The 19,620-nt window shown below is 49.3% G+C and overlaps 5 protein-coding genes across 5 annotated transcripts; 2 read left to right on the plus strand and 3 right to left on the minus strand.

Moving 5' to 3' along the window:
* Positions 1–458: 458 nt before the first annotated feature.
* Positions 459–2,060, minus strand: Pdw03_6240 (putative SAM dependent methyltransferase; the record flags this gene model as incomplete). Its single annotated transcript, XM_014680208.1, has 10 exons — positions 459–552; positions 616–1,044; positions 1,118–1,304; positions 1,357–1,382; positions 1,452–1,568; positions 1,620–1,661; positions 1,723–1,752; positions 1,823–1,879; positions 1,939–1,985; positions 2,034–2,060. The coding sequence occupies 10 exons, from the start codon at positions 2,058–2,060 to the stop codon at positions 459–461; spliced, it is 1,056 nt and encodes a 351-aa protein (XP_014535694.1).
* A 3,972-nt stretch (positions 2,061–6,032) lies between these two features.
* Positions 6,033–6,375, minus strand: Pdw03_6241 (uncharacterized protein; the record flags this gene model as incomplete). Its single annotated transcript, XM_066101290.1, has 2 exons — positions 6,033–6,154; positions 6,207–6,375. 2 exons carry the CDS (start codon positions 6,373–6,375, stop codon positions 6,033–6,035), a joined length of 291 nt encoding a protein of 96 aa, XP_065956373.1.
* A 418-nt stretch (positions 6,376–6,793) lies between these two features.
* On the plus strand, positions 6,794–9,470 carry Pdw03_6242 (Alkaline-phosphatase-like, core domain; the record flags this gene model as incomplete). The annotated part of the gene is made up of 3 exons (XM_014680207.2): positions 6,794–7,110; positions 7,172–8,842; positions 8,903–9,470. The coding sequence occupies 3 exons, from the start codon at positions 6,794–6,796 to the stop codon at positions 9,468–9,470; spliced, it is 2,556 nt and encodes an 851-aa protein (XP_014535693.2).
* Positions 9,471–11,956: 2,486 nt separating this feature from the next.
* Positions 11,957–13,666, plus strand: Pdw03_6243 (Major facilitator superfamily domain, general substrate transporter; the record flags this gene model as incomplete). Its single annotated transcript, XM_014680206.2, has 4 exons — positions 11,957–12,080; positions 12,143–12,233; positions 12,293–12,516; positions 12,570–13,666. The coding sequence occupies 4 exons, from the start codon at positions 11,957–11,959 to the stop codon at positions 13,664–13,666; spliced, it is 1,536 nt and encodes a 511-aa protein (XP_014535692.2).
* A 721-nt stretch (positions 13,667–14,387) lies between these two features.
* On the minus strand, positions 14,388–19,616 carry Pdw03_6244 (putative leucine-rich repeat protein; the record flags this gene model as incomplete). Its single annotated transcript, XM_014680205.1, has 1 exon — positions 14,388–19,616. One exon carries the CDS (start codon positions 19,614–19,616, stop codon positions 14,388–14,390), a length of 5,229 nt encoding a protein of 1,742 aa, XP_014535691.1.
* Between the last annotated feature and the right edge of the window lie 4 nt (positions 19,617–19,620).

Raw genomic sequence — 19,620 nt, forward strand, 5'->3', positions numbered from 1 at the left:
AAACACAATTGGCGAGCCACTTTTCGCAATCAAGCTAGCTTACGACATATTCCAATGAAATTCATGATCTTATAATCGCCGTACTTGAGACCTTGTTTTGTAAATATACCCAGGGAAGGGGGGGCACGCCTTGACTACTACGAAAAGTACCCTTAGAGCATGACATGGGAGTGTGGGTTTTCAACCCCCATTCCCCATTCCCACCCTTTCTAATGGGCGGGTTTATTTTAGATGTGCGGATTTTTGCTTTGTGGCTCTCAGTGAACGAGAGGTACCTTGAAAGACACTACCATGAGAACACAACTATAGCACGAAGACACTACGCAGCAATCTAAGTTTATCTCGACTGAATTGCAAGATATTCTGCTAGGGCATCCATCTTACATTTGATGATCATCTCCAAAGATTCTGATTCAGCCTTCTCCCTATACCCGATAACTCACTTGCTTAGAGAATAATCACCGCTCCTCTTTGAACTTTTCCTCATCCTTGATCGGGGTCATCTCAGGCGTACGCTCGTCGGGAAAGGGCTTGCGCGCCCACACACGTCGTCTAAACAAGGATCAGCATGTCACCTCCGTCAATACCCCCGTCACAGGGTTATCCCAAACTCACGCTCTATGATAAATATGATATCTTGGATTCTTAAGTTCCGATCGGATTTTTGCCAGATAAACAGTAACCTCATCCTTTGACCAAGGATGCGGCGCACCGAAGTGGGTCAGCAACCACATGCACCATCCCTCCATCCCCGAAAGCCAATGTTGGAAATTGACAACGCCCGCCTCTTTATATTTCTGATCTCGAGCCCACGGGCCAATAGGCCACTGGTATGCCTTCTCGTGGATATCCACAAACCCAGCCTTCTCCATCATGCCGCGCATGCCATCAAGGGTATTGAGCTTGAGTCCACCGCGCGCACCGCATGCGTTCATAGTTGGGCCCCAGGTTCGCAGGATGCTGTCTGCTGGCAGGCTATCGTCGTCACATTCGATGGATGTACTACCTTCAAGTTGTTCTATCCAGCCTCCTGGCCGTAGATGTCTACGAGGGACCCGGTGTTAGCACACAGGGTCGCAGATTGGGATCGGTGTCAGGAAACGTGGGTGCTTATTACTTCAAGGAACTGGTGTAGACATGATCCCATCCCGCGGAGTCGAATGAGCCATCCAGAATCCGCATGTGGATCAGGTCGAGGGGGTTTTTCCAGGTCCATTCTTCTAGGACGTTGTCGACTTCGAGGATACAATTGGGCGGCATCCATGAAACGGGAGGTGGGAAGAGGTCGACTCCTCGGACCGTTGCTACATGGTGTCAGTTGACTGCATTGCATATTCTTGGGAGATTGGCACTCACCGGATGGGAACATGTCGGCAACATCACTATCCAAGTGTCATATTGGCATTAGTCCTGTCTGTTACGAGACACGGGGTGGTTCTCTGCTGACGTACATAGCCCAATTACCCTTACCCGTTCCAATGTCGAGGATATGTTTGGGGCTCCTCCCGATGGGTGCCCTGAAGAGCGGGTTCTCTCGTTCCGAATCTAGAACGAGGGCGAGCAGATGACTGACAGTGTTAACGTTGAGACTGGCATTTCGAAAGGGTAATTGTACGTACCCGACTTCGTAGGACTCGAATGCCTGGTCATCGGACGGAACCCTTGTGGGAACCGAGCATCAGTTGGCAGATTCTTTAGTGACAGAGGCTATGACATGCGTACAGATATTCTTTGTCGCTCAGAGTTTGATACCTGCCGATGATCAGGATATGTACGCAACGGGCCGAGCTCTCGGGTGCACCGAATGTATATGAAACCATACCGTCTTCCATTTTCCATCAAGCCCTTATAAATTGAGGAACCGATAGACGTCGTCTCTCTAGGATTGGGTTAGAGATCAAGGATGTAAAAAATCACGGGAGAAATGAGAGTATTTACGACTGCCAATCATCGCCATAGGCGGTTGACAGGTAGATATCCGTATCCTATAACGTGTTAAATTAGCGAAAAGAATAGCGGAGAGAGGAACCTGCCACTGCAATTTGTGGTGATTTTGGCATGGCTCGAAATCTTGCCCATCAGGATGGTAGGAGGGTGAAAGGAGCAGACTGAGGAGCTCTTGAAATGCCCGTTGGTACTAATGTCCAACGGGTTTCACCCGTTTGTCCCGCTATCCCTGTAGCAGTTTCAATAATTGGGATTGGGTGATGGGACATAAGCGCCGTTTTCTGCTCCACGGCTGAGGCCTGAATGAGGTTGGTGCAGTGCTAGCCATATTGTGCGGAGACTCCCGTCGACGATCATTGGATTGAAGTTGCAGGGGTGGGCTAAGGCTGCATTTGGACCGAGGTTATTTCACCCTGTTTATCCGTACTCCGTCTCTATGAATAGAGATAGAGAGAGAGAGAGAAAAGGACGAAACTCACCGCAAATTTCCTCTTTCGCTGCTGCGCCTTACTAAAGGTGTATAGAAAAGATGAATCTCCTGTCAGATCATCTTATCTTGTACACGCCTTGTCTCATACGTGTCCTAAATTACACATTAAAGCAACCACGATTTTCTTTTGTAGCCAAGGGACGGAGGATACGGAGGATACACGGTTAATGAATAAAGAAAAGTGTGCATAATACAAGTTAGACAGTTAACCCTCGGAGAACGTGCAGTGCATGTCAGGCCATAGATTAGGTAAACATCTAGCGTGCGACTAGTTGTATGTGGACATGTGCAAAGGGGTAGGGAATAGTATATGCTGTAAGGATATAACGCAATTTCTCTGATATTTGGAACTATTGAATCAAAGGAAATCCAATCTAAGATCGTATTTCTATGAGACACAGGTAAATCCGAGGGTTCTTGATCATCTCCTGTCTTCTCTGGCCTGCACATCTACGGAGTAAGCCCGTCCATAATAAGCCGCCCTAATTGGTTCCAGTTCGCCCTGGGATTACATAAGTCCGCCTCGAACCGAGAATGAAGTCAACTTCCTAATTAGGGCTAGCCTCGTTACAGGCAGTGGACCCATCAACATAGGTCAACGTGAGACATAATTCCAGACTCGGCTCCATCTCAAGATCTATGAACAAGTAACCCTTGTACTATGGATTTGAGGATCCACCCTATATAACTGCGTGCTAGGCCATTGAACTTTCGGAATATAACATCCCTAAGCATCACACAAGGTGAGATAGAATATGCGGTTGTCACGTGCATCTACTTTTCTTCAGCCATGAAACGTGGAACGTCAAAATCAAACCAACATACGATGACTGTACCACCTGATGAGTCTCAAGATTTCTCTATCCTTGTGTGTCTATGGAGTAGTCAGCGGACAAAATCCAGAAAGTCTTACTCCGTAGACGACGTGCTGATTTATTCATCGGGATGTCAGGGATGGACGGCGAAATTACTTAGGGTTCAAACCCCCTTTTGGGAAGGACTTTGATGAATGAATGCCTTTATCAGCACCGCTTTTTACACCGCTCTATACAGTGTGATGTAAATGCTCTATGTACGGAGCACTAAATGAAGCTTTGGGGCGTCCTACATCTTTAGGACGTACCGGAATAGTGTCCAAAGCCGTGTATTTTACAACGCCAGCAGAACCAGAGCACGTGGATCAATAAGGTATATGGAATCGTAATTAATTCTGGTGTTTGGAATTCTCTGCCGTTCTCAAAACAAGGCATCAAGGCACCATCTCCTTCCTAAAGGGGGGTTTGAGCCCTAAGCGCGATCCAGCTGCGCACTCCGTACATAGTACCCAGCCGTGAGGAGGTAAACTACTCCGTCGGAATATACAACTTGAGAGAAAAACTCATCTCTGCCCTTCTTTAGGTGCTGCACGCTATTCCCAATGAAAATTATGATTAGTGGGGCCTCGGTGTTCCGGCCTTACTGGCCGCCTGTGACTTCCAACCGACAGTTGTTTTGTTTCAGGATCAGACACTGTTCCCGTACTGTGCTCTCCTCCCAGATTGGATTGGTGTTTCCCTCTTCGTCTTACTACATGCAATAAATAGGAGATTTGCAGACACACAGTAGCCGATTAGGTTCCTAGCATCGCTGTAAACCGATGCACGCAGTTAACCCTTTGCAACCTTGATGATCCTGCTAGTTTGCCGTTGAACATTGATTATTGCCCGCACTTGAGATTGGGATCATGACTTCGAGCTGAAGTTCTTCATGGACGACTGCATTCTGGCAGCTTTCACTATCAACTACCGGCTTACGCAAACTTCCCCACAGCCCCACAGAACCCACGGAAGCCGGCTCTAAAGCATGAAATTCCCTGCAATCACCTTCACACCTTGACGTCCTTTGGGCTAGTCTACAAGCGTGCTATACGGGACATCTATGAGTTATGTGTGTGAACAAGACAGGTACTCGTCATGTACCGTCATGTACTCCGTACTCCGCGCTCCGTACTCCGCAGTGCCTTTCTCATCCAATCCCAATGGCGTCATCTTTCTCCCTTCTGAAAACGCCTCCAAATTTCAGCCCCACTGTTTCGGCAGCTCAGCCTTCTATACGGAGTACGGAGTACGGAGTAAGCGAGTTGGCAATGTGGCAAGTCAACCCTCAGCACTAACTGGCAATACGAAGCGAGCAGTAACAGGTCACCTTCCTGTCAAAAAACATGGAAAAACGACGAGGGCAATCCTCCGTCGTTAAGTACGGACTGCACCTATGTTGTATGTTGTACATAGACGGAGTATCCATGCATGAATTCCATTCCAGATGAGATATGATTGGTTTCAAGATAGATCCTCCAATGCCCAACCCCTCTTCCAACCTTGGAAGGTTAGCCTCCGTGCTTAGGTCATCTGAAGACCCATGTGGACCCTGAAGAATAGAACCCACACGCGGTAGTTGAGAACCCGAACAGACAAATTGGGAACTCGGAAGACAGCGGCCTTTACCCTGTTTTGCTATTTTTGGAATTTTTACGAAGTATGATTCTACTCTCTATGTTGTATGTTGTATACAACACTCTACCCTATAAAGATTCACCACCTCCACAGTGGCGGTACTAGCGTATAAATTAGCTTAGTATTTAATATGGTATTTTACAAATTGATACCACATTATTCTTTTAAAAAACAGGGTTCTCAACCTTCAACTCTCCATTTCTCTCACATACAACACAACATACAACAATTTCTCATATACAATGCCACTACTACATACAACACTTAGTACTTAGTAGCACCCCCCTGAGCATCAATAACCGCCTAGCACCGAGCAGGCATACTCTCAATCAGCCCATTCAAGAAATCCTCCGGTACAGCATCCCAAGCATCACGAACAACCCCTCGGAGTACAGTAGGCGTCAATATACTGATCTCCATACTTCTCCTCTATCCAATCCTTCATCCAATTCCATACAGATTCAATAGGATTCAAATCCGGTGAAAATGCAGGCCACGCCATTATACAAACACCAAGCTCCTCAAAGTATTCAATTGTTTCTTTAGCAGAATGCCCAGGCGCATTATCTTGCATAACAGTTGGGTTTCGATCCTTTCGAAGGCGAAAACCCCCTCCATTAAAGGAGCAATGTGCGAGACATAGCCTTCGGCATCAATCCAGCCCCATTCCTTCTCCCAAAAGAGGGACGGGCCTTTTTCAAGGCCTAAAAACGAAGCCCAAAACATCCATCCTCCACATTTCCGGCGTCGAGGTCGAAGGCAGTCAGGGTGCCTTTCTTCATCAGCTCGCCGAGTCACTCGTACCTTGCGGTGGTATCCAGGGGTTACCCAGGTCTCATCAGTCCAGATTATTCGACACCAATCATCACGAGTCCAGTTAACGTGAGCTCGTGCCCAAGTGAGGCGTTCAAGGAGATTCTTCTCCTTTATATCAGGTCGACCAAGCGCAACACGCCGGTTATATCCCCTACTAGCCAAGGTTCGTCGAAGTGTATCAACAGAGATATTAAGAGATGGAATATTAATTAACTTCTCGTACGAAAGCCGGCGATTGATCTCATTTGTAGTGATAAAAGTAATAATATCATCCACTTCACTCCTTATCAATTTCGGGACTCGACCCGGGGGCTTACGAGGCGTAGGAGTACCTCGTGCAATCGCCCAGCGTACTTGGTTCCGGGTGATACCAAGATAATCCGCAATTCTTTGTTTCGACCAGTCAATACTATCCAAAGTAAGCACTTGGATAGCAGTATCTCGCTCTAGCCAGTTCCAACGTTGTAATTTCCGGTCAAGATTACCCATCGGAAAGGGCTCACAAGGCATAGCAGAAGCAGCGGAATTGGTGGTATCGGCGGTAAAGGACTCGGTATCGGAATCCGGTGGTTCGGGTGGGGGGCTTGGGGTACGAGGGACCTCTTCAATAGGGAGCTCAGGGTATTCCATAGTGAATTGAATTGAATTGTATGGTAGAGAGGGTAGTTGAAGAAGGAAGAATTCAAGAGCAAAGCAATACATGGTGAATACAGAGTACTAAATTTCATTAGGACTAAATTTTGCAGATCTCTACACCGCCATTGTGGAGGTGGTGAATCTTTCTAGGGTAGACTGTTTTGTCCGAAGCCCTGGAACGGACCCTTGTAGCTTTTTTTTTTTTTTTTTTTTTTTTAATTTCAAATTATCTTTTTAATAAACTTTCCCCTGTCCCAGGGTTCGAGACTTGAAAAAGTATTGTGTATCTACTGAGATCCTCTTTTTTCGCCTCTTTTCCTTTTATTCTTTCGATTTTGCTTATTGTTGTCAATCCTAGTCAATCCTAGTCTTTCCTAGTGCCATGCTTTAAGGTCGGCATAAACTAAGAAACATGGGGTTTGGCTACAAGGCCCGAGATGGCTCTCGCAATTTTCTACGGAAAGCTTTCTCCCCAACTGTCTGGTTCGATCATTGGTGGCCAGCCTCGCGCAAGTATTGGTTCTCTCTCTCATTTATTGCCGTTCTCTGCGCCAAAATTCTGCACATCTACTCGCATCTGAACTCATTACCTCTCGGACAATTGATCATCTGGGGTCCAACATTCTTTTTACAAGATGTAGTGTGTATATGGCTCACCCACATTCTGTGTGCTGATTACCAGCATCGCTGGACACGTGCCATAGTGGCCTTGCTGGTCATTCCAACTAGGTACGAATTCCCTGCCTGGAGTTGAGTGAGATCATCGCTAAAAGGGAATTTTCTTGTCTAGTTTGGCAATATCCGGTCTGTCAGCCGCCAATATCTCTTTCTATATTGCAACTGGGGCCGAGATCCACTGGAAACAAGCGCACAACTTTCACGGTGACACGGCTGCAGTCAAAACGATGCTTACCGGACTATCGGGCTTAATTATCGTCGAGATGGTATTTGTTGCTACATCCTGGGTGTCCACCCCGCGTCTATATAATTGGACCGAGGGATTGTTGTCAAACTTCAGGGGTCTTCTGCCATCTGCCTGTCGCAGGCAACGAACCTCTCCAATCTTGAAAAGATATGAGCGAGTTGCGCCTGAGGACTGGGATGAGGATCGAAGTACTGCTCAGTTGGGCCCGGGATCGCGGGAAGCGGAAGCAACCCAAGCAAATGTAACAAATGAAGCTTCGCGTTCTCGTTGGTTGCGAGTCGCTGTTCTCACATTCACTGGCTTGGTGGTCATTTTGCGCTGCATTCGCCCTTCTAATTCTGCCTATCACTTCCTATCCGAGACTGTCATTGTCACACCGTTCGACAAAGACCAATCTCGCGCGCCATCATCATTTGATCTACTTGAATTGACCGGCGCTTACAGTTGGTTGGGCAATCACACGGCTCTGGCAGCACCGCCTCCGTTTGAGTGGCTGCCACACGATAAACTGGCCGGGTTCAGTGACTGGTATGAAAATGTCAATCACACTACTACACGCGTGCATTATGATCCAGGACAGGATCCCCTTCATATCTCAAACCTGGAAAATGAAGTCCTCGAGTCTCTCCGCGAGTCCCTACAAAGTGGCCGCGTCAAGATCAAGCATGTCTTGCTTCTCAAGCTAGAAAGCACCCGTGCAGATGTCTTTCCACTCCGCAAGGATTCTTACTTTGGGGATACGATTCGCAAATCGTTTCAAAATGGCCATCTCCCTGCGGAGGTGGAAGAAAGACTGGCAAATCTAACACCCACCGCAGAGAGACTGACAGCTACTTCTTCCGGGTTTAATGGAAATAAGAATGTAACTGAGCCTTACGGAGGATTCCATGCTACCAACGCTTATACGGGCGGTACCTTTACCCTGAAGAGTATCCTGGCGACGGTGTGCGGTATCTCTCCCTTGGTCGTGGACTTCAATCGCGAATACCTGCACCACCTCTACCAACCATGCATGCCACACATCCTGGAGGCACTAAACTCTCAGGCCAACCAGACCAGGACGGAAAACTACACCTCTTGGCCCTGGCGATCAATATGGATGCAGGCCATCACAGATGGCTACGACAACCAAAACCTTCTTACGCCCACGCTGGGCTTCAAGCACATAGTAACCGACATCAACATTGCCGAGGACCGTGCGAAGCAGGGTGGCCGTCAACCAGAGAAGTTCAATTTCTGGGGATACCCTGAAACAGAGCTCGCGGATTACTATCGCAATGCAATCAAATCAGCAGAGAAGCAGAAGGAACGACTATTCATCTCACACTTGACGGGCATTACGCATCAACCTTGGGATGCACCGAAGGGCCAGGAGTATGAGGAAATGATTAGCCACGGCTGGGTGGGAAGGAACAACAAGGTCAACCATTACCTCAATACGCTTGGCGTTGTCGATAAATGGCTCGCCGAGTTGTTGAACATCCTGGAGGAAACGGGTGTTGCCAATGAGACCCTGGTCGTGATGGTGGGAGATCAGTAAGTACCAGACCTCCAAAGTATCCGGCCAATTAAACAAATGAACCCTAACCCCGCCAGTGGTGTTTCACTCCCTGAGAACAGCGGTGTCACTCCATACCTCAACCCTCATACCGCCAGCTTCCACGTCCCTCTTGTCTTTGCGCACCCCCAACTACCACCTATCGAGATCGACTCTCGAGTGGCTTCAATCCAAATTCTCCCCACAATTCTTGATATTCTATCGGAATCTGGGTCCCTCAACGAACCATCACTCTCTGTTATCAAAGATCTTCTCCCTATGTACGAAGGGCAATCTATGATCCGACCCACATTTGCAGAAAAAGATGGAAAGCAAAACTGGCAGTTCTCAGTCATGAATACTGGAGGAACATGGCTTGCCCTGCGATCCGCTGCGAAGCCTTACCGCCTCATCATTCCCGTCATTCCTGACCTTGAGTGGCGGTTCACGGATGTAGAGACCGACCCCCACGAACTTCACGGACTCCAGGATTTTGATCTTGAGAATTTGATAAACCTGGTCTTGCCTCAGCACGGAGAAGATGCGGTGCAGTGGATCAGGGACGCGTCCCATGTGGCGAAGTGGTGGGTTCAGGAAAATTGGCGGCGCTATGAGTATGTGCCATGATCCCTTCAACCTCGCATCTGCGATTTCTATCTCCCAAGGGGGTCGTGGCTGGGCTGTGAGGCAGGTACTCACTTGAAATGTCTACCCGGGAAGACAGCAGTGCTTGTCTCAGTGCCTCGGACCTGATGCTAAACGTGGCCCGCTGGATCCAGCTATACTGCCCCGCCCCGCGCACCCATCAAAGAAGGCGAGAGGAGCGAACCTGCTCTGAGATGTTCCCGTGCCACTAGTTAAGCCCAGGATAGAGCCAAAATTCCGTGTGGATTTCCTCTTGGGACTCATTCTCCAGGCTCGTTACCTGGAAGTACACATCTGACGGACCCGGCATTCGACCTATCTCATCTATAAATCCCGACTAATTTCCGCCTTTAGCAAACGGCACTTGTATATTATAATCCCACCTCGATTTCCATGTCCATACTTTCCTGCATAAATATCGTCCTTGCATCAGTTTTGTGCCTGAATGCATGGATTTGGCCTGAAATTCACCTCTATAATTCCTCCTTTAGACCGCTTGTAGGTCTCTCTGCATGGTGACTTTTTAACTTGTAACCCTATTCAGCGTCACTGCCTGACGACGATTCGGGATACGCTCTTTAGAAAGCGCATCAACATGAGGCATCGGACTGGCCAAAAGACAGCCTGCATTGGCTGCACTGTTTGGATTACCTGGCGCAGATCAGTACGATGTATGCCGCTTAGTGCTCTATCGATTTTCCTTTCTCTTTAACTGATCCCTGGTTCTTCCCCAAAGGGTGTTTTTTACTGTACTAAAGGGGGTCAGACCACTGTGCCAGTAGGGTCTTCCTTTTCATCGGGTTATCCGATCGTCATAAAGAGCTTGTTTCGCGGGCGCTCTTGCTGGATGAAAGGTTCGATGCCAACTTGGCAAAACTTGTTCTTTGTTTCGATCTTCCGCAACGGCGCTTTTGAAGATTCAACACGTTTAGGGCTCGGCGGGATAGAGCAATTAGACCCAGCCTTCTCAAACCATTCAGAAGACTAATCTGGCATAAGACAAGCGGGTGTGGGGAGAAGATCGAAGGTCTCGATAAGCTTTGGGGGCGATGTGAACGTTTTGATTCGGCTGAAGGCAGGTGAGCAGTCACCGAGGAGATACCTGGAGCTCTCTGAAACTTCCAATGGATACTTTTGGATGTCCCATCGCACACTAGAATAGCCTCTTTCGGTGCCATTTCATGATCTGTTAAAGGGTCCCCGGACTCCAAGAGAAGGGAAATGCAGCTTCTTATCTTTTCCATCCAATATCCACCGCACACAGAACTCCAACAATCTTGGATAGAAGCCCGCCGATGCCCAATAAATAAGACACAGGGAGCCATCTTCCTTCCGGATGATATGTCGAGGTACAAGGTCCAGATGACAGAGCACGAGATCACAGCCCTGTAAATCGAAGGTCGGGTTGTGCGCGAAAAGCCGGTTATTGAATGCCTCCCTCATCCGACTTCGATTGTCTAAGATCAGGTCTTTTGTTTCAGGGAATCAAAAGCCACGACAAGCGCCTCTACCGGGTTTGTTCAAGAAGCGATCGCTGAGCGTTGCGAGTCTTCGGGAAGCAACCTGGGTTTAACATGAAAAACTGATAGGGGGAGTAAGAGGTTTATAGGGCCACGTTCAGGGCTTCAAATCAGTCATACAGATGACTAGAGACTGTCATGTTGGAAATAACATAAATCACTTCGGAGCGGTGCAAGAAGAGACCTGGTCGCACATAACCGGCATTCTGTGAGCTGTGTCTCGAGAATCCTATGTCCTCAGCTGTGCCCTTCCCCCCTTCCATCCGCTTGAAAGCCGTCAAAGTGCCAGAAGTACCGTATCTCACAACGCCGGATTCCGAGTTGAGACTATCGTTTCAATGGTCGCTACCAGTCACTCAAACAAGGCGTGGGAGTTGGCAAGCTTCTGCTTATCTCAAGATTGGAAACTAACAGTTCAGACGATTTGTAATTAGCTCAGGTTTCCACAAATCCTGTATCTTAATAAAACTTGAAAAGAGAGAGAGAGAGAGAGAGAGAGAGAGACTCTTGCATTCACCGTCTGCACCGGGGTGCGGGGAAGACCAGGGATTGCCAGGATTCATCTCAACTCTTCTCATAGGATTCTCCCCCAAATCAACTGATCTTCAGATCCACTCGTTAAGCCAACCTCGGTGTATACTTGAGTAGAGTCGATTCAACGCCCAGATGCCTGGTGTCTGGTATCTCAGCCATTGGGGCATTCCTTCGATGTGACCCCAAATGGAGAAATACCATTGGTGCGTTGAAGGCTTATCACGCGTGCACCTTGCAGAAACATCGTCGTCAGATTTACTCCGTACAATCTGAAGTCTACCCTGGACACATTATTGGACCTATCTAGGGGTCACAGGGGCCTTATCACAGCTCGGGCCTGCATGGGCCTATGGGAATGGCCAGGTTCGCTAGACTGCTGGCTTTTGCTCTCCTCCCCGTCACACCACGACAACTATGGTGTCGTTCAAAATGGTTCGTCGCAAGGCGTGGACAAACATCGATCTCCGACCGCCAGAGGAGAAGGCCTTGGTCCGGCATCTTGACATGTTCCTGATGACTTTCGGCTGTCTTTCACAGGGTGCGTGGGGCTACAGATTCCCCTCCTCATAGCTCGAGATCAGCAAAACTGATTTCCGTCAGTTATCAAATATCTCGATCAACAGAATATCAACAATGCCTACGTGTCGGGAATGAAAGAAGACTTAAACCTGATCGGAAATGAGCTCAATCTGTGAGTGGTCCGAAACCTTCACCCTACTGCAGAGCCGATGATAGCTGATCACTGTCTAGATTCACAACATATTTTAACGTCGCCTACTGCATCATGCTTCTCCCTTCCCAAATCATCCTTACCTACGTACGCCCAAGCTATTGGCTCCCGGGGTTGGAGATTGCATGGGGTGCTCTGACCGGACTGGTCGCGGTGGCGACGAGCGCGAAGCAAGTCTACATCATCCGTGTATTCCTCGGTCTTTGCGAAAGTAGCGCTTGGCCAGGGATGATGACCTTATTCAGTAGATTCTTCCAAAGCCTTGCCCTTGTCTCATCCAACTAACCGACCCTCCAGTGTATTGGTATACCCCAACCGAATTGGCCAAACGAATGGGATTCTACCACTCCTGCCAAGCAGTCGGCCAAATGCTCTCGGGCGCCTTGCAAGCCGCAATCACCAACACTCTCGACGGACACAGCGGAATAGCAGGATGGCGCTGGCTATTCGTGATCAACGCAATCATCACGGTAGTCTGGGGATTCGCGGGGTTTTTCATGCTCCCCGATCTACCGAACCGACCTAACCCGCACGCGTTCTGGTTCAAGAAAGTCCACGGCAAGCTTTCGCTAGAGCGTCTCGCGCGCAACGGCCGCGCCGAGCCAAAGAAGATGACCTGGGCCGGCGTGAAGCGCACGTTTTCAGGATGGGTTGTGTACTTCATTGCGGCTCTGTACACTGCGACGGTTCTTGGCACATACGGATATGTGTATTTCGGGCTGTTCCTGAAGTCACTCAAGAACCCCGACGGCAGCGCGAGATGGACTATCTCGCAGGTCAACGTGATCCCCATTGGAGGATCTGCGATCAACGTCGTGTTTGTTTGGATCTGGGCTCTTTTGTCGGATTACTTTGAGACGCGTTGGACACTCATTGTTCTTCAAGCGGTTATTGGGATTGTTCCGTGTATCATCATGAGCATTTGGACTACACGCCCAGCGTCGGTGGCTGTGTCTGCTGCCTATGCATCATATTTCATCTCGTATATTTGTCTTGGCACAGCGCCGTTGATCTTCGCCTGGCTCTCCGATCTTATCCCGCAGGATCCAGAGGTACGGTCTCTTGCTGTTGGTGTTGCTGTGGCTGGGTACTACGCCATCTCTTCGTGGTCACAGGTTCTCGTCTGGCCGGCAAGTCAAGCACCATTGTATAAATATGGGTGGCAGTCAGCATTGGCCTTGTTAGTGCTAGTGATTCTCATGACGAGCATATTGAGATTTGTGGATGTGCGGTACCTCCTACCCAAGCGCGAGGAATTTCGCGCTACGTTAGAAGAAGATGTCGGGGCCAGTAAAGGGGCTGGTCCTTCAGTGTCTACAGATCAGTTCGAAGATCGGCATCGGGTAGATGGAAGCTCGAAGGTGTCTCCTACGGCAACTGTTCGGGAGATTTAGCCATCAGAGCTCTAATCGCTCTCATGTCAACGTTGCTTGGCTTGGCTCTCTTGATGACATTGCACTCTATTTGTTTTTAATTTGATTCAAATTCGATACCCATTCAACCGTTCTTATTAGACTGCTTTCCTTCCACTTATCAAGCAAGACATAGTGGATGTTGATTGGCAGTAATCCAAAAGCAGACACATTGTCCACATTAAGATACATGGAAAGCCTCGCGCTCTTTGGGCTATTTGTATCCTCTACCTTGAGGTCTATGTCAATCGCACAGAGACACCAAAGATCTTAATCGGGAAGCCTTGTCCTAGATCCTTTATCCTGGAATAATTTACAAGACAAAAAGTAAACCTGGCTACAATTCAGAGCAGAAATCGTGATCGACTCGTGGGAGTGGGTAAGAAAAGGATCAGTACTCCTGTTTCGGAGAGAGGCCAGAAAATGAGGCACCATCTCATCTCACTCTACCACGAGCAAGACGAAAAGCCCAAGTAGCTTAGCTATGATCGAAGATGCCAAAAAACCAGACTCGATTTGATATCCAACTCCGATAATGCGCTAATGCTGTGCAAACTAGAATAACCAAGCGTGGTCGATTCCAACTCAAGGACCAATAAAACTCCATACACGCCGCCAACAATGCTCAAACAAACCATAAGCGTTCCTCGCTTTGTGGAAACAGCTTTCAAAGGATCGATAGAAAAATTACCAATAATAGAGCCTAGTTTTTGAGCGCCTTCCTACGCAAAACACCAAGATGTTCCAATCTATCCCACGCTTTGTTCATGTCAGATGAATCATCGCCCAGCGAGGGCCGCAGGTCCAGTCCGTCGAGGGTGTGGAGAGAACCACTCGTGCCGGCATAGAGTAAGAGCTCTAGCACTCTTCGGCGGAGCCGTGTGGCTTGATCGAGGTGCCTTAGGTACTTCAGATCCGCTTGCGGATCGGCGAGCGGAAGAGTGTATGGGTCGTCGATTTCGATGTCTCTGTCAGTCTTCGGCTCATCACCCATGTCGCGGTGAGAGATCTGGTCATCATTTCCGATCTCAGCCAGAGCATCAGATAGATCCCGGTGAGTTCCTTGGTGCCGGACGACTGCTTGTTCTTGAGACTTCAATTTCTTGAGATCGGCATTACCACTCCCAGTCACGGCTGGAGGGTAAAAGCCAACGTTCAATGGGTTGCCACGAAGATCAAGCTTGCGTAGGGAGCATGCAGTTCCTTTTCCGGTTTTTCCTAGACGACTGAGGATTTGACAGACCCTTCTCATCCTTGAGAGACGGTTGCCGACGATCATCAGTCTGGCAAGACAGTTCATTCCAACTAGTGGCTCAACATCATCCACCGAGTTGAAATTCAGATTGAGGACCTTCAGATTCGGAAAGCTCAAGGCAAAGTCACCTGGGAGACTTTTCAGTGTGCACGCAGCTACATCAAGAAGTTGAAGGCGTAATAGCGGAGCAGACGGGCAGACAGTTTGGGGGGAAAGCTTGTTGGAGGACAAAAAGACTTTGCGAACATCCTTGACAAGTCCCAAATCAATATTCACCCTGTGATCAAGGCCCTTTTCTTTGGATGATGCCTGCTCTCGGAGAGACAGTACTTCGAGATTGTGACAATTCTCAAGGCCAAGAACAGTAGAAAGATGATTTTGATCGAGGTAGAGAAGGCTTACAGAAGGGAAAGTTCGCGTATCAAAAGCCTCCAACTGATTTTCAGAGAGTTTCAGAGCACGGAGACTGATAAGGGGAGCAGAGGAGTCAAAATGGCTGATCTGGTTGGCGCTCAGATCGAGCGTGGCAAGTGACGGAAGCCATTCGACATTCCGAACAGATGCGAGACAGTTGTGGCTCAAGTCGAGATCACGAAGACGTGTCAACTCAGACCCTTTAAAGTCCACTGCAGTGATAGAATTGTTGCTTAGCTTCAGGCTTAGCAAGCCATTCAGACTAGTAATCCCGTCTATGTTACAGATCTGATTATCATTGGCCTTCAATTCCCTAAGATGGATCAAGCTCGCGAAGCCATCTAACGTCTCGATATCATTTCCTGAAACGTCCAAGTACTGCAGATTGATCATGTGACTCCAGGGAGTCAGGTTAGAAAGGCAGTTTCTCGGGATCTTGAGGGTTCTCAGGGTTGAGGGAACTCCGCTCAATTGACCAATATCGTTATCAGAAACGTCCAACTCCTCTAGTCGGGGGCAAAATTCGTTCAGCTTGTGTAGCGTAATCAATCGCTTCTGGCGCAAGACAAGGCAGCGCACGTTTTCCCAATAAGGCTCATATGGTTCCACGTCAGTAATATGCTTGATCAAATCTTCAGTTGCCAGTGCGAACGCCCCGCGCACTTTTCGCAAAGAGGAAGGGTTTGTGCGTTGAGCGACACAGCTCATTTCAAGCTTCAGGGGTTTGTCGCCTTGGTTGACGGTGAAGTCCGCAAGCGGACTGAGGTGGAAGCTGTAGCTCGTATCGGGCCCGGCGCTTTGGAGAGGCATCAAAAAATGTCTTGCATGGGTTCTGGCGGGTGTTTCTTGAACACGAAGAGAATCATTCCGGCGGATAAGGCTTTTTTCATCAACAGTTTCCTCGTTCCTCTCGTCAATCCTCGAGATGGGACGTCGAATGAATGGCCGTCCACCGACTGACGTTTGACGCCCCGTGGGGGGGACAAATGACCGTGTTGAGTCATTTTCTTGGTCTGCTGGGACAGTATCTTCTTCTGAGACAATCCCACGGTAGGCGTGATTCGCGCTCGGGTCGGACTGGTCGTCATCAGGCTCTCCGCGAGAAGAGGGGCGTGAAACTAGGGGTGATGATAGATTCACTGTCGCGACACGTGCCTGTTTTCCAGGGGATCGGGGGCTCTTTGAAGACAAGGGCTCCTCGCGCTGGGCTTCAGATTTTCGTTGCTCCGAGGTTTTTATTGGTTCGGCCTTGTCCGTGCCCCATGATGTAGCTCTTGTCCCAGTGTTAGGAGCACTAGACGTGAAACGGGTGGGTTTTGGAAGGACCGAGCTTGCACCGAGGGTTAGATCTCCGTCCCTCGTGTGTGGTCGAACATCAGGTTTCTTCGGCGATGCGTTCGCAGGCAAGGAACTGCGAGCCCTGAGGCGCTCTTGATCAGCTTGGAGATCGCTCTTTGTAGGAGAATTGAGGCCATGGACCCTCATCATCTCCTGGATCTCGTCTACACTGAGATCTGGAATATCTCTGAATGGATCATCGGCCTCCTCGGCAGGTTCGGAGATTGGCGCCTTTGGTTCTTCCACGTCATCTCTCACCCATTGATTCTTCAAACGGTCATACTTGAAGCCGTTAACTTCATTTGGAATCAGGTGGGCGACAAGGTCAGAAGCCAGCATACCCTTGACTTGGGAACTTTGCGAAGAGCCTGTGGGTACGGAGGTGACGCTGAAGCCAGACATATGTGTGTTGATAGTCATTAGGTCCTGGGCGATATTTTCCGCCGTGTCATCATTCATGCCACTGGTCTTTCGTTTCCTCGGTCCGCGAATTCGGATGCTCTGTGAGTTTGATTCACCGAGTTCGGTTTGGCCCTCGTCCTGGCCTTGACGAGCATGCAGGGACATTTCGCGGTCATTGGGATCATCTTGCTCCTGGTATTTTTGTAGGTGACTCAAGATCAGTGGGTTCAACTCCTTCGCCTCTCTCAACTTGCGAAGATCCGTTCCGTCACGGCTCGGAGGGCGAGAAAAGGCTTCCCGGGTGGATTCATCGTCGTCGCTAAAGTCGTCGCCCTCACTTTCCATGTCAGACTCATGTACGCTTGTCAAACCAGCCGCGCCTCGCCCTTTGGATCTGATGAGATCCATGATCTTGGTGGCCTCGTTTAAATAATCCTGAGTGGTGATAGAGCCTTTTCGTGAGGTATCACTAGTCCCAGTAATCTTCACTAGTGGAACATCGCCATCAAGGGAAAAAGAATCAGAATAATCGTTGTTTTCGAAATTGCATTCGGAGAAATCTCTGTGTGGTCCAATATAGCTTTCCCCGTCTGTTCGGATTTGGCTCGGTGTGGGTGTTCGAGGTCGCTGTCTCGATTGAGAAAGGCCCGGAGGAGCAAGATAGTCGCTATTTTCGAGCTGTACACCATGTTGCAAGAGACTTCGTTGCAACAGTGACATGCTGTCACCGTATTTCTGAGGCGAACCTCCACTGGCATTGTGAAAGAGCTCAGCGCTATTATCTCTCATGATTGTTCGGCGCCGTTTGGGCGTCGGGTCCATGCCGGGGGCCCGGGGTACTCGCTTCACATCGGGAGCCATGTTTTCCTTGTTATGTGAGCGAGTCCCATGCTGCGCTTCATCAAAGAAATCCTGGCGCCAGGCAGATGGTTTCCGGGTGAATCCCGAGCTTGCAGATCTGCTGTAATGATACAACCCTTGCTGTGAGGGGCCACGGAGATATTTTTGCCGGGTTGACGATCGCTTGCGTGAAGAGGGGCGGGACCCAAAACCTCCGGCCGCATCGTAGACTAGTTTGTGCTCGTAAGGGCTGGTGTCCGAAAAATCAAACTTGTCTAATTCGCCACCTCCAAATTGGCTGATTCGATGTACAGCATTGCGAGATCCAAGCCGTTCATTTCGTCTAGGAGAGATCTCCTGCAATGGCCCATGTCTTGAGCTTAAGAAGCTGCGGTTTTCGCCTTTTCTTCGCGCTTCTTCTGAAGGCGAAGGGGGCTCCTCTCCTTCTGACGTGTCGCTGAAGTTGTCTTCAAATTGGCTCATACGTCGGAGAAGTCTGTTATTAGTGAATGTGTCATGGTCACCGAAGAGCTTCAATGGACTTCCTGATGATGGCATTTTGAGCTTATATTCAGCTCCAGCCGTGGATGGGCGAACATTAGACGAGGACGGACGCGGTAGAACGGGTGACGTGGTCTTATGTAGGGGGTTGAACAAGGGGGAACTTCGGACTTTGGAGTTCGCGAGTGTTGCGGGGGACATACGATGCGAAGGAAAGGGCGAAGGGGAGAATCGGCGAGGGAAGGAGCGGTTTCCTCGCCGACTGTTGAAGTCCACTGTGCCCATCGACAGATCTTGAGGTAAAGAATGACTTGTCACGTCCAACAAGCTGTCATCTCGTGGAGACCCATCCGGGTGAGGTTCACTGTAGTTGTAAAAGAGGAAACTATCGCTTGCAGGGGAATCCAGGCGACTATCATGTTCGACAGACAGGCTTTCCAACTTGCTGGTGACCTGCTTCAGCGCAGACTTGATGACTTCTGCAGTCCCATTGCCATCCACAGTATTGTTCCGGGTAAAGGTGATGGGTGTGATACCCTCGTTACGCAAATCCTCCAGTCCACTCGCTGTCCGTAGCTGTGTATTCCCCGCTTGCGAGAACCCTTCCTGGTCCCAATACACGTCCATTCCCCCATTAGTCCCCCAAAGGGCGCGAATGATAGGTCTTTCCGGCGATCGGTCGCCACTTTCCCTTCCATCCTCATTGACAATGCGTTCGAGGTCATCGTCGTGACTGTTACGCTCGTCTCCGTCCTGTCGCGAAGGTGTGTCGGCGAAATCCCACAGATGGTCTTCCTGCTTCGTAAACGGAGTAGACCCTTGTTGCGCTGTGGCAGCACCAGGTGTGGGCGGCTTGAACACGCTTTCAAGTCCCATTGGCGCAAACAGGTCTCGTTGCTCGCCGGCGATTTCCCCGCGCACTAGTCGTCTACGCCATTCTGGTGTATCCTCTTTTATGTCCTTATCCTTCTTCGTTTTGATCTGGACTGTACCGTCGAACTCAGATTGCGTGGAGGCTTTAGAGACGTTTGACACCGATCGTAGAGGGGAGCGCGTATCCTTTGAGGGATGCCTGCGAGCCGCGCCCGAGGTAGGCTTCGGGCTGAACTTGGGACTTTTGGAGTAAGTCCTAGGAGCACTCGATTTCAAACTACCCGGGGCAGGCGATCGTGGTTTGCGCATTTTG

This window comes from Penicillium digitatum, chromosome 2, assembly GCF_016767815.1.
Source record: "Penicillium digitatum chromosome 2, complete sequence".
NCBI classification, from domain to species: Eukaryota; Fungi; Ascomycota; class Eurotiomycetes; order Eurotiales; family Aspergillaceae; genus Penicillium; species Penicillium digitatum.